At 35.3% G+C, this 15,446-nt stretch overlaps 1 protein-coding gene across 3 annotated transcripts in view; it reads right to left on the reverse strand.

Moving 5' to 3' along the window:
- Window positions 1–15,446, reverse strand: part of ABCA13 (ATP binding cassette subfamily A member 13) — a 200,360-nt gene that overhangs the window by 41,609 nt on the left and 143,305 nt on the right. For 2 of the 3 annotated variants that reach the window (XM_037381325.1, XM_037381324.1), the window contains exons 48-54: window positions 13,381–13,435; window positions 12,608–12,785; window positions 9,119–9,234; window positions 5,173–5,329; window positions 3,970–4,223; window positions 3,491–3,683; window positions 2,029–2,138 (exon numbers count right to left, since the gene is read on the reverse strand). In XM_037381325.1, coding sequence (XP_037237222.1) covers window positions 2,029–2,138; window positions 3,491–3,683; window positions 3,970–4,223; window positions 5,173–5,329; window positions 9,119–9,234; window positions 12,608–12,785; window positions 13,381–13,435 — 1,063 coding nt within the window. Of the gene's footprint in view, window positions 1–2,028; window positions 2,139–3,490; window positions 3,684–3,969; window positions 4,224–5,172; window positions 5,330–9,118; window positions 9,235–12,607; window positions 12,786–13,380; window positions 13,436–15,446 lie in introns of those variants that run through there. The other variant, XM_037381326.1, reaches the window with a different exon arrangement.

The following is a 15,446-nucleotide window of genomic DNA, read 5'->3' on the forward strand; positions in this document are numbered from 1 at the left end:
CTGCGGCTTCCTCTCGAGCCTCCTAAGTGTGTCAAATTTCATTACCTATATTTTAGTATCTGGAAAATAACACTGCATCTTAAAGTTTGCTTTCATGTTGGATTTATAAAACACAGTGGAGGCAATGGAAGTAGTACACATCATGTGCAGGGAGAGCATTTAATCTGTTGTTATTTTTTTTTAATTTAGTTTAATTTTGTTAATGTTGTTTAACCAGTAGCATACTAATGTTGACTTCAGAAGAATTTTTATCTGTTTAGCCACAGGTATATAACATGTCTAGTAAAAGGAATACAGGCATTGTTAAACTGTTTTGTGATTTTTTTTAGAAGTTATCTTTAAGGATTCTGGTAAAATAAGTTATGTAGCCAATAAAAATAGTATAAATGTCAATAAATGTGATGATGAAATATATTTTTATAACTTTATATTTGCTTTCAAGCGGATATTAGAATTTTGGAATTGTCACACCAGATCAAATCATTTGCCCCAATACAGATCTGGTACTGCATTGTACAGGGAAAGCCACATACAATCCACAAATGCATAGGTGGGACCAAAGGCAAATCACATTAAAATCTATAGAAAAATACCCCTCAAAATCCAAACAAAACCTGGGAGCATAAATACTGCCCTAAAGGCAATATCTTATAAAAAATTATTACAGATTATTTTATTTCTGTAAATCTCAAATCCTCTTCAGACTCAAGCTAATCTGACCTCCATGATATCCTGGTGCGAAGCATTCCATCAGCTCCAAAGAACACCAAATGTCAATTTTTATCTAATTTTAAATCATTAAAAAAAAAAAACCAAACAACTTTTGTTATTGTTTTTGTTGTTGCTTAATGTCTGAAAAGTTTTGTTTTCTGTTCTGGGAAGTTATAAATGAAAACAAGTGTCTAGCAGTGTCTATAACCATTGCAAACCCTTACCCATGTAAGTTCCTCTTATTTTAAGAATAATTTCTCCAAAATCTTTCTAGTAATTCCTTCTTCATGATTTGTTGGTCATTTTAGGAGTACTTTGTTATCAAATTATTTTTACACTGTATCGCTTGGAAAAAAACTGTTATGAAAGATAATGAAGAAATCAAACAAAATACACTTACGTAAAATCATGTTTGGTAGTGGTGATGGTGTCCATTTCAAAAGAGGTGTAAACTTTTCAGAAAACTGAATTTTGAAACTACTCACATTTTGAAGTTAAATCTGCTGTTCATTATCTTTGTAAAGGAGTGAGCAAACAGTGACCTATGAAAGTATTTAATTTCTAAAACGAAGAAATGTAATCTGTCATTTTGGAAAATCCATTATTCTTACTTTAAAAACTTTCGGAATTAAACCTTTCCCCTGTCCGTCTCCAAAATGCATGTTTTGAAGTTTCAAAATTGTTAGCTAGTCCAGAATACATTTATATATACACATATACATTTTACTTTGGCCTGACTAAAAAATAACTTTACTTCCAATTTTTGTGGGAAAAATGCTAAATGTTGGTTACATTTAACCCCAAAAGTCCATTATTCATATATCACTCCATCAACATTAACTTTAATATCACCAACGCTACCTCCTATCCTAACTACATAGCATATTGACCAATTAATGACTCTGAAGGACACAAGTTTCAGAAAACATTTTGAAATTATCTACTTGAAACACTGCTCATCAGCCTAAGCCTGAAAACTTTTCAGTTCACCAGCAGTATGGGGGATAAATATCCATGCATCTGGACATACTGTATGTTAAGATTCTTGTTACAATTTCAAACAGACTGTATGCTAAGGCTTCCTAGAGCCTACTATTTTTTCTACCAGACAAGTTTATTCTCAATTAACAGAGCTGTCAGAACTAAATAATGCTAAAATGCTTTCCTGCAGAGACATAACAGCAATAAAGCAATATACATTTAAAAGGGAACAAAACAGGTCCTTAGAGTACAGTATAAAGGACTGAAGACATGCTGTGTCTTTGATCATTGGCATTATCAATTAGTACTATTCTGATCAAACCCTGTGTTATTTACCCTGTAGGAGTCCTGATAACAGCACGTCCTGCCGATGGGATGATATCACCAGTCAGCATCTTAAATGTTGTGCTTTTCCCAGCTCCATTTGTTCCCAGGAGTCCAAAGCACTAACAGAGATCAAAAACAAAGGAGCAAAAGTGATCTATCTGCTATGCTGAAAGAAGTAAGTAATATTAGTTCTTCAATAGTTTCTCACCTTTTTGTATTTTCTATCATATGTCTGTAAGATACTGCATATGAATATATTGTATGTGCAAATTCCCTTTCCAGTTGAAAATCAGTTTTCAAAAAACCCATGATTTTAATATTTTTATTACCCCATAATTCCTAAAAGTGACTTATTTAGGATTCTAGCTCTTCACTTAAAACCCTGCCCAGTAACTAAATACATTGTCTTTCCACATTATTAGTAAATACTAGATTTGAACCTGAGGATCTCAAGTTCTACTTTAGAGCCCTGTACCAGTCCATAGAGTAAATATTTCTCGGTTTCTCCTGAGCTGCTTTACTCTGTACAAGCAGAGTAACACCAAAGAGCCAAGACACATGCTGACTCTGAATGGTTATTTCAGGCCCCAAGCTGCGATGAATATGTGTTTAAGTTAGGACAAGATTCATAGTAAGTCTATGTATAGCACTTCAAAACTTTCAAAATACTTGTTTCATGATCTTTCTTATTGATAAATAGCTTTTAATCAGCAATAACATCCTCCTGGTTATCCCAGTTACCCAACAACTGATCTATAACTGGCAGGATGTCACTGAACCTGCGCTGTCATTCACCAGTTTCTTACATCTTCCAGTCTGCTATTATGAACGAAGAAAAGTCTTTTCCTTATGAGTATTTTTGAAACGTGTATCTGCAATTCGCAAAAACATCAAAATAATTTTTAAAAAGCCAAAACAAAACCAAATAAATGCTGTTCTGAAATCTTTAGAAGTACCACATTCAGTGCTAAATTTCACTTTATTAAAATAGTGAATATTAATATATTTTATATTAATATATATATATTTATATATAAAAAAATTAAAATATTAAAATATATATACTGTGATGATTTCAGCATGGGAACTACAAGTTTGCCTTCATGATAATTTTAGGATTCAGTCCACAGTTTACAACTGAGCTAGATATTCCCTGCTTTCTCTTTGAACATTGAACTACTATGCTACCTACTTGCTTTTTATGTTAGCCTGTAAAGCAGTAACTTGGTAAGGATAAGCAAGAAAAAAAAGTTAGACTGATGAATTTGTAACCCAAAAAATAAGTGAACACTTGCTTCTTAAACACCATCAAACTTTCTGCTTTTACCCAGTTATTGATTTTTGGAAATTACTGCAATTGAAATTGTTATGCTGCTATCTACAGATCTTTGATTGTAGACATCTTGAGTATGTCTGAACAATTGTTCAGAAAGAAGTGTTATTTTCTGAACGGAAAAAAAGACCTCTTTACCTCTCCCCTCCGTATTCCCAAGCTTATGCTTTCCACAGCCATGTTCTTCTTACTGAAGCCTCCATAACTCTTCCTGAGGTTGTACAGAAGAAGAACATCATTACCAGTTCTTCCACCAAAGAGACGCTGCCGCTCCATTTCTACATCAACATCTTCTGAAGGGCTGACTATGCTGTTAATTGAGCACTGGCCCCTAAAACAGAAGATCATAACAAATGACATATGGCAAATTGGACATTGCCGAACTCTGGATAACTGTTTTATTTCCCTGATTGCAATCCCTTAAGTCCTGGTGATCAGGTCTCACATAATCCAAGGAAAACAGCCACTACTTGGGTTTTTTTTCTGCAGTTTCCACTAATTCAGGTACATCATGTTACCAGAAGCATTTATCTTCAGGTTTTCAAAGGTGTTCACCATTCTTTTCCTTTAAAAATTAGTTCAGTGTCCACTATGGCAGAATACAAATGGTAACACACCTTGATTTCTGGAGGAGGTCCCACTGAAGAAAAAGCCGTAAAAGTAGAAGTAGTGTTCCCTGCAGGGCCATTTCCACAAAAATCCAGCCCAGGAAATTCATCTCAAAGGGGCTCACATATGAATCTATTCCAAAGTTGCTGGTCAGGTCAAACTTGATTTGGTTGTATGAAAGTTCTATTAAACCCTGGCCTAAGCAGAATTGTGGGAATATGATGAATGCCCATTTGAGGATATTGTAGATGCTCTGAAAACTCTGTATTAAGATTCACCAAGGGGGGGAAGGGGGGGGGGGGGGGAACAGGAAAAATAAATTAAATTATTTTTCTCCAACAGCATAATAAGCACACTTACAAAGCTGGATACAGCATTTAAATCTTACTCCAGGTGAACTGATTTCAGAAGAGTGTATTGTGCACTATTTTGGGGCAGAGTTCATCTCTTACTGGATTTTAGATGGCCTAATGGCCATGGGATTCTAATTTTAGTTGAGGTTCACAGAGAGTAACGAAATATATGTGTCCATAATCATTCTGTTTTCTTAAAATTATTAAAATTTGAATGCTATAAATTCTGAATCACCAACTTAAATACAAGTCAATAACAAATCTGCCTCCAGACTTGAGTGACATGTGATCCAGATTTGACTTCAAACATCAGGTTTTTGACCTGGTACAAACATAGATATTCATACACATTCTGGATCTCCTCTCCATTAAGTTGGTTAATTATCATTATGACTAACGAAAATTACATACATAGAATGAGTACGCATATTACTATTCATACAGTGCATTACAAATCCTAGGAATATGAAGTTTATCCCTTATGTCAATATTATTCAAACACATTTTACAATGCATATAATCTATTCAATGGACCAGAACAGCTCCCATTATGTGCCAATTACAACTTAATGGTCTGGAAAATGTCAAGGTTTCAATTAACGCTGTTTTTCTATTATTACAGCACATTTTTTTAATTTTTTTTTTTAATAAACAGGTTAAAATTCAAGATGGTAACAAGCATTATAGTATACACTAAAACAGAAAAATAATGGATATTTTAAACCAATTTTTTTCTGCTGGAAAAAATCTTGTCTGTGCATATGTATAAACATACAATATATATACACAAACATATACACGTATGTACATCTGTGCATATATCTTACAAGTAATGTAAAGCAAAGGTTTTACACTGACCTGCACCTTGGAAATTATAGCTAACAAACGAGGTAACAGAGTCACCAGCATAGTACACAGGCCAAACACAAAATTTAAGGAGATGTAAGAAATGAAAGCTACATCTGAACTTGAGAAGAATCTGGATACAAGATACATCCATGGTAAAGTTGCATATCTGAAATTTCAAAGAAACAAAATTATCACAAATAAGTTATGTTTTCACCTCACAAAAAAAAAAAATAGTTATCATGCTAGCAAAAAACCAACAGCATTTAATCCTTGTTTTTAAGACATGTAAACAACTCCTTTGACCCACTGAGAAAAGAGGACAAATATGGGGTATGTTTTCTTTATCAAATTACCTTATAATTCTGTAGGCGTACACATAGGTACTGGCATGTGATGCGAAGATATGGTCCATTTTTGCATGTATCAACTGCATATATTTACTTTCACTGTTCCAGAAAGCTCACAACTCTAATTTCTGACTGATTGCAAAACCATGCATCCTAACAAGCCTCCTACACAGAGATCGAATTAAAACCAAATATTTGAACTTTAAATCATGGATGCTGAGCAGTCAGCTTTTCTTAGAGGCTTTCATAAAGAAAGAAAAGAACCAAAAAGGAAGGAGAGAGTGAGCAAGCTGGGGTAGGGGGGTGGGGAGTGGGAGTCGGGAGAAAAAAGAAAAAAAGAAAAAAGAAGGAAAAAACACATGAATTCCTGAACTGGAAGTGATATTTGTACCGGTGATATCTGAGAAAAGAAATTTGCCAGACATCATGTTAGCATTGTTATTAACTAAAAGAGGTTATCAGTTAGCAGAGCAGTAGCCACCAAAAATGATTGCATAGTTACTTCATAGCATAATGATGGTAAGACAGCATGTTTGTGGCTACATCATTTTCAATGCAAATCTTTAAAGGAAGAGGGAAGGCACACTTCATTTTTGCAAGTCAAATGATGGCTATCCAAAATGGAGCAGTCATATTTTTCATAAAGAGTAAGATATTTCTAGCCAGACTAAAAAAATGTTCAGGCAATTTGCTGAGCATGAACGTCATGTAAAGGAAATTTATTTTCCATTCAACATAGTGCAAGACATATCTATCAAGCAAACAGTATACAGACAGCTGGAGCATAAGTATCAGCATACAACCATCCCATGATGGTTCTTATATGTATGGTTGTATATATAAACACTTCTTGTATAGCATTAATATGTGTATATATAATTGCTTTAATAGAGAACTCAATGCAAGAGCAACTAGCCAAAAATCTGAGTTCATTTAATTGCATTAAACAGTAGTTCAGATTATGAGCCATAAAAGTTCATTTTAAATTCAGTGTTGTGTACCTTACAGATGAGCTTCTTTCATCTATAGAATCCTTTATCTTATGAAACAAAATTTCAAATCCTGTTGTGAACAGTGATATTATCTTCAGTTTACAGGAAGTTAAAGGTTAAATGACTTAATGTTTGGGTCTCAAATGAAGATTGTAAGTATTCACCATCATACTACACTTCTCAGCATTCTCTGCTAGTCTTAATCACACCATCTTTACTTCTCTTCATGCACACACCAAAATCACTGTTCTAAGATCTGCTCTGAATTACAACCCTGTAAATGCGAGACAAGTCCATCCTTGGAAACAGCTCAGGAAAGAGACATGATTTAGAGTGCTGTTACTCTGCTGTAAACGAAAGCAAAATTTGATTTGTTTGCTTATGGCTGCTAAAAAATGAGTAAGACTTTTGGAATACTAAAGATGTATGATGTTCAAACGCAGCCTTCAAAGTAGCTGCCAGTCAGGCCTACCTTTCTATCCTAATTCTTTCTTTTCCTTCAGCTTCAGCTGTAATTTGTTATTTTGTATGTATCAAAGATAGAACATTTTGGACAAAAGTGCTTAAGCAGTTGCAGCATAAAACACTTCTGCTATCAGCTAGAAGAGGAAAAAATGCAGTTTAGTTAAGAGATCTGCAATTTATCAGAGTGTCCTTGGGACATGGTAAGCTTACTGACTGACAGTTATTGTACCTTTAATACATGTTAATACACATTGAATACATAGACTTTCTTCTTAAAAATCACTATAATATCTGTTATGTCAGCGAAAGCTGAACAGCTCAAGAGGGATTATGCTGAGATGATTAAACTGCATCTGCAGCCAACACATTGTTTTTTCGAAGACAGTGCAGGTTTTCAGTCAATGCTTGTTTCTTCTGAAATACCCAGACTCTAACCCAACATTTTGGTTAAAATAGTGCCAGCATAACTCTTAGCACCTGGGATTCAGCAGTATGCTGTGGGCAGGACTAAAGCCCATAGCACACCGCAGAAAACACGTCATGACCTCAGCAGACATACAAATATGTACTGTATGGTTCATTTGCTACTTGACTAAGATATCTATAGATGCCTATTCTTACACTAGGGTCACAGCAACTGGATTGCAAGAAGAATTCGACAATTGTAATAAAAAAAACCAAACAAACCAGGGATAAGATTTAGTAGTGTAAAGCCTTTGCACTAAGACTGATGGAATTCATGCCTTTAACTTAAAGGAATCAATTGATAGTAGAGCAGAAGAAAGGAGGAAGAAGATGAGAGCGACACAGAGAGAAGTATGAACTTTGGATATTTCATCTGAATTATTTACAAGATCCTGGCATCATGACCTCTAGGATATTACATACTAATCTGGCCACTCATGCCTAGGAAAGATGAGCTCAAACTGGAGTTATAGGGAAAAATGATTAATAGAATTATTCCAGGGAATGGGAGGGCCATTTTACAAGATAGTACTTGACTTGTTTGGGCTTGAAAAAGATGTTTGATGAGGGAAAATTATGAAGTACAGTTCCAAATATAATTAGGCTGGAATTTCAAAGAATACATCCAGCTATGGAGATACCGAAACAGTTTTCCAAAACAGGGATTGCTGGAGGCATGACACCTTGAAAACAGTTTCAAGATTAAATACAGTATGTGGGTGTTTTAAGGTGTTTATCTGAGATTCTTGCTGCAATAATAGAACATGTTCTGATCTTGCAGAAAGTCCTTTCTACTGTCCATCTCTGTCATTCTCTCATGGAGCAATTATATTTCATTATCTAAACATCTGTCTTCCAAGACATGTAATCCCCCCTAAAAAGAGAGCGACAGTTTGCTTGAGATAAGGAAGAAACTTCCCAGAATGCTTATCCTGTAACTATTCAGCATTTCTCACATCACCTGGGACTGCACATAGGAAGAGTTTAAGGAACAGAACAGACAGACCATTAGTTTGATTGAGCCCAGGGCTAAACAGCCCTATTTCTATAGCAAAATTGCTCTTCTGTTTAACCAGTTATTTTAACTTTTTATAACTGTTTCTCTCATGTGAAACTAAGCAAGAGGGTGATATGTGAGGACTTCTCTTTCTCACAGTACTATTTGGAGACAAATCTCCAACCAGCCCAGTACTCCACACTGGACAGACTTCTCATTCCAAATATAAATTCCTGGCTATGTATTTCTGTCTTTCTAGAAACTGGGTAGAACTGTAATAAAAGACAGACACTTCTTACATTCTTAATGATATTCTACACAGCTAAACACTGAAATTCTGACCTGGCTATGTTATTATTCCCTCATTTTCTGGAAGATAACATACAATCAATTTCTAACAGCAAATTATTGTTACACAGACTGAATATTTTCTAAGACATTTCCAGTCTTTTCCTCCACCCACCCACCCTTTTTTTTTTTCTAATGTGTAAGCAACTGTACCTCCACCTTCCACGTCAAACTTTCCAACTCATGTTTCAGCCTGTTTTCTCACTACCTTTTACTGAATCATAATCATTTCCAAAGGAAGAAACTCATGCATCCAGCAGCAGGTGCAAACCGAGTCTAAAGATTTCTGGGGGTTTTTTCTTACAAGCTATAATTCCATGGTACCATTTCCAATCACATACCCAAAGAGTATCAGCAGGAGAAGAGTGGCTGCCAAGTTCTTTCGGCAAGTGAAGGCTGATAGCTGGAAGGCACTAATAACACCAACACACAGGGTGACTGGAACCATGTAAAACAGCTAGAAACAGAAGAAAAAAGGCACTTAGCAAGTGAGCATCTCTTACTGGTCTTACTTAATTAGCGTAGAAGGACTCTACAAATTAACTTTCCCATATTTGCAATATAATTACACTATAAATTAGGAAGAATTAGGCAGAAGAGCTCTGAGATTTCATAGTCCACACTTGCTGTGCAACTGTCCCTCTTACACATACACATGAAACAGCCTGACAAAATAAAATCCGACTACAGAATATTCCCCTTAATTCCATTTCTATTGACCTTTCCAATACATCCATTTAACAAGCTAACTCTTCCAGATAATGAGTCCGTATGGGACTGTTGCTCCAGAATATCAAATTATACTGCGAATACAGAGTCTTCAATTCAGAAATAACAGTTTCACTGATTGGTGCTTCAGTCATAGGAGAATAGCAAGGATACAATTTAAAAAGAGACTTTAATGAAAGACCATGTGTGCTGATGAAGCAAATGACAACTTTTAATGGGAACAGACATAGTATTTAGAAGAGTTATAGCCATTAGGCAACAGGGAAAGCAGTTTCTCTGTTTAGTCTCTTGACATAATAGTAACCAAATGCCTAAGGGGGAAGGATGTGATTGGTACAGGGGATTCATATCCAAGTATTCAAGAGAAGGGTTCTGCTTGCAACTAGCAGTGGCAAGATGTGAAAATCTACGCTCAGTTCCATCCTCAGTGTCTGCCTGTTCTGTGCATTGAAGCTGAGCTCGTTAGGGCAGTGACTGCCTCCATTTCTGCTTATGTAATAATTAACTTTATCCTAATATAACAGATTTTGATATGCAACTGCAATTGAGGCAACATATCAAGATCTAGCTAAATACATTCTTACTGTTAAAACTGGGCTTTCTTAGTGAAGTACAATGCAAACCTGTTCAAAATTAAAGGCAACGGGAAGACAGACATTTTTTTAAGAGAAGGGTAATGGAGTCAAATGTGGACACATCTTTTTCACAGTGTACTTTATTCAGTACCATATACATGTATCACACCCTACACAAATATCATACCATACCACTCCACAGATTTAAGTTTCAGTTATTCTGGAGCTGTTTAAGAAATATGGTAGAGAAGTCAAAAATCATCTGATTCCCAGTATGTTTCAACAGACCTGGGACTTTTTTCTAGAAATAAATAACCTGAAACATTAAATTATATTAGAAATCTTACCTGAATTTACAGTGTGTTATAAAGTTGGGCACACACAAATAAAATAACCTTAATTTTGCCCCTCTAGTGAAACAAGCTTAATCTGAACAAAACATCTCTATTTGTCATGAAATTTTCTTAGCATTTATACATTTTCCATTTGTTGAAAATAGTAAAGAATCCCATCCATTTGTATAAATACAGTAAGAAGTGCATGATTCTCATGAGAGCAATTTCATAAATCAAATACTTCTGCAGGTCTAGTAAAGATTATGCTACCAATAATACAGGACACAGCCTGTAACACTTAAAATATGTAGAGGGATTTTGAATTTGACAGTTCATATATTCATGTGTTCAGTGTCCCTAAATGATCTGCTGCACAATTAGCATTTAAAGCAGTGTCTGTTCTTTCCCAGATCATGATTGATCATGCAGTACTGTGCTGAATTTGTGAGAACATTTTGAAAGGAAGAGATTGGCAGAAAATAATGAGGAGTTGACTTTGCTACACAAGGAGAAACTGAATGATGAAGGACTGATGTTTTAACCAAGCCCTTATCTGACACGGCAGAAAAAGGGAATACAAAGATTGACTGGCCAGGTAAACAACGTTTGGAGAAATGTGATTTTACTTCAAGCTTGCTCAAGTGTGAAAATCTTGATTTCAAGCATGGGTGGGTGAAGCTCTAATGTGTCAGATTTAGAATATCTGAATGAGAACAGAGAGTGTTCCAAAAATCTCTGCTCATCACCAACCTAGTTCATGTTTGTGTGGCCTATGCTACATCCCAGCCCTTCCTTCCATGACTCAGTGTGTTAAGCAAGGTGTGGAAAGTTTATATTCCCTCTCTGGGAACAGGAATCCTTTTACTTTTGAATAACCTAACTGACTCCAGTTGTTCGCTATTGTCTCTGAAATCAATTTCCCAATCCAGAACACCTTCTTTGAGAAGTGAACTACCAACAAACATCACCCTAGTTCTTTAAAAATAGCAACTCTATCCCTTTCCCAGAAGTAGATGACCTAATCTCAAAACCCCACCAAACACTCAACTAATACTACTATCAAACATCATCACAAGTGAATTATGAAAAAGCCTGTCAGTAAGGGACATCTATTTCTGCCTTATATGTGTATATGTATATGTATATTCACATACCACATGCATACATATATATAATGAAGACATTTTTAATTTTAGTTTTTAAAAAGTCACCTTTGAAAAGATGTTTGAGGATAAATTGTGGAATTCATGCCCCATTACACAGCTGATGAAAAATCAGTGACTGGGGACTAGCAATGACGTGAGAAAGTTAATTCTATTTCCTAACCTTTGCTTATTTGCCTGAACAGAAATCAACTTCTCAGGCTTGAAGAAGGTAAACAGAATTCCTATTTTATTTAACTATGTTGGCCTAAATCCCACTTGCCAAAGTAAGGTCTCAGTGGCATTTCTGTCTTTACTTTTAATTAAAAGGGGAAAATTTAGGGAAAAAAATAATACATTTTGTCGTATTTTCAAAAAATAAGATTTTCAGAATTGTTAATGAACTACACGCAGCAATACTATTTGTAATGCTAACAATAGTAAAATTTACTTTGTGTGAGAAAAATAAATGTTCAGGACGGAGACTTCACCTATTTCTTATCTAGGTCTTTCTGTCTATGTGAATTCATAAACAATATTTTCCTACTGTCTGTCTTGCCAGGAAGAAAAGGTTTCAGATATGAGTATCTCTCATATTGCCCACCAACAGACAACATAATTATGCCTTTAAAGTAGCTGACTAGTACCTTCAGGTTTCTCCCATAATCTGAAAGATTTTGCCAGTGGCAACTCAAAGCACAGAAACTCCTGCTATCAACTACTGTGTGGAAGATTCTCTCTGTCTAGGCTGATTAGCCAGCTTCCTTTTATTCGTAAAACAGCATAGGTACCTAAAGCTATCATATGCTCTACTTTACAATTCAACTTTCGAAAATGAAGAACACAATCCCTGCCTTAAAGAATTTCATCTGACAGTATTAAAGTAGGAATGGTGTCCCAAAGCTAATTAACATGACATCCAAGAGCTGTTGCTCTGCACAATTCAAATCTTATTCATGTATCTTGTGACCATATCTCCTTTTTACTCATTTATGACAAACTAGTTAAAAATTTACACCTAAACGCATGCTGCCCCACAAGATACATACCATATCACAGCAGAAGTTAGCAAGCCAGTAAGTTTTGTAACCCAGGCCTGTGATGTGCTGCAAGCGCTTTGTGCCAGATACTCTGTCTTTCACTATGGCACTTCCAATGGATGCGGTAAGGATAGAGAAACCCAGCATGATACACAGTGCTACCCCACACTGACGAACATTCTCCATTCTAGAACACAAAGCAAAATTGCTTAATGAAAACACAATGGGGAAAAAGAGCTATCAAACCCAGTCATTTTCAAGGCCAACTTCTTACCAAAACAACACTAGACATTAGGACTTTAATCCTGTTTGCAAACACTGTGTTTGTATGCTGTCAACATCTAATTAGAAAACAGGAGCAAGATGATGTCTTAAGTTACAAAACTGTACATGAGTTACAGAACAACACATGTGTTTGTCTTTTTCACTTTGTCTGAATAGTAAAGTGAAGCTTTTGCAAATATTCCCCCTCTAGAAAAAATTAAGTTAATAACTTGACAATCATTTTAGGCAGTTAACCTGTTTGAAAATATCATGACCTGTTCAAACTCTAAAGCAAAGTCAGCATTAATTCAGTATTTTTCTCTACAAAATAATGCAACTATATCTGGTATAAACAGCAGATGACACAAAAACACCAGACTAGAGAAAATGGTTCACTCAGTGGAATTGAATTGCATCAAGTCACAACATCTATTGCATGCAACATACATGCTTACTGAATTAATAATTTAAATTGTCTGCTCATTACAGCGGCTATGTGTTTTAAATGGTTTGCTCACATTTTGTCCTCGTCCAGCAACGTTCCTCCATATGGTTGGCTGTAGAGTGTGATCCCTGTGAAAAGAAAAATAAATTATGAAATAGTAAATGCTACATCAGGACTTCAAGTTCTAGAGCACACTGTTGAGCCCTTATTACAGAAGATGAATGAAAAGGCTAAATATTTAATAAGTAATAGGAAAAGGTCAACCACTGAGCTACCAAAACAAATACTGCCTCCTGTTAAGTGATTTCCAGATCTGGATCCATTAAAAAAATAAAATCAAATATAATGAATAAACATTAGTAATAGCTGTTTATCTGCATTCTGAACTGCACAAATGGTTCAACAATGTTGTATATTGCTGCAGGATCTACAGCACAGGAGAGACTGAATACAAAGCCTAAAGTAGAAATTGTCCATATAGCTAATCTTCTGGAGTGGGCTAGGTTGTTATCAAAATTTATATACTTGGTATTTTATGATTGCTAAAAACATTTACAGATTGCTTATGTTTGGCAGTGAAAAACTGTTTAGCTAAGTTCACCAAAAGCAGGCACAAAAAAAGAAGGGGGGGAGGGGGGCCGATGTGGTGGTGTAGTGTGTGCAAAACTTTGTCACTGCAAAAGTTGCTGTCCAACTGGTCATGGTGATGCTCCTGACTTATTTCTGCAGGTGCACCTGGCAGGTGTGCCAGCTGTTAATATAATACCAACTGAAAATTCTTGCAGTGAGATGAAACAAGCACTATTTTACTAGAGTATCTAAATAAATCTATCCTGTTCCCAATTTAAAAAATGATAGTAAAAAAATCCATCCTAACAGCAATTATAATCTGTCAAGTATCTTTGGCGAAGAAATAAATTTTTGGTCGCCTTAGATGAGATGGACTCTTCAGGGTGCCACTTAATTGAACACACTTTGTCGTATTTTGTTAGAGTCCAGCTGCATAAAGATAAAAATTGTCTTCGTTCTAGTAACAGGTGCAATCTGACCCAGTATAACTATAAATTTATTTTTCCCCTTCATTTTTTCATTCTTTATCTTCAAGAAAAAGTAATCTAAAAATGATTAAGTCACTGTGCAATAAAAAGCTGACCAACAGAGGATGATAATTAACTCACACACAAAACTAGTACAAGGTAATGATTTTTCAAACATGGTTAAAAGCTATACACTGAAGCCCAGTGGTAGTTAACAAATCAAAAGAAGATTCAAGTCGATAAAGTTTTGATTCATCCCTAGTAGATACATGTGATATTTGCAGAAGTCTTTCATGTCATTTGCCTAGAGGGACTGTTTAAAGTTTTCCTTTGTTTTCCTTTTACACCATTAATTTTTTAAACAATAGCTGCTATTTGTCCTGAAGCTAAAACTGGCATATCAAAGAAAATTATTTTTTCCCACTGGAACCAGTATTAGCCAAAATTCCATTTATCTAAAGTAAAAGTAGCATGACAGAAAAAAAGCTTCATTCCCAGAATTTTTTTCTAAGATTTTTCCAGGAGTTGAATAAATGTATGCATATTAGAAGAACAAATGTCTTTACTTCATATATATGTAGGATTACTGTTGAATCAGAACTTAGTAGCCAAAAATAGAATTAAATCAGATTTTTACTCACAGACAAACTGAAACCAATGTGAATTTATTTTCAGATCTTGTTAGGAAAAGAGAAAAAAAAAATCTGATTTTCAAACTTAATGTAATTATAGTGGAGGAAAGCTTTTGGAAAATGGGAATCCTGATAATTTCAGAAGCACTAAAACACAAAGTTAACAGCATTCAATGTGCTACTTATATTCAGTAGTTGTCAGATAAATTGGCAAAGGGCAGAAAGATGTCTTCCAGGTCTCCTTCTTTTTGGGCCATGAGCCAAGTTCTAGTTATACTGGATCTTCCCGCAATTGTCAAGGTTTTTCTCCATGGTCAAAACTTTGGATGTTCTAACCAAGCTGTCCTCCACCAAGCTTCAGATGACAGAAATCCTACAGTAAAATTGCTCCAGTTCAAGGGGCAGCATTTTTAGAGATTGCAAATCTGAAAATACTGCCCATAATCAAGAAATGCCAAGACTTGGAGACC

Source organism: Falco rusticolus, chromosome 3 (assembly GCF_015220075.1).
Source record: "Falco rusticolus isolate bFalRus1 chromosome 3, bFalRus1.pri, whole genome shotgun sequence".
Classification (NCBI taxonomy): domain Eukaryota; kingdom Metazoa; phylum Chordata; class Aves; order Falconiformes; family Falconidae; genus Falco; species Falco rusticolus.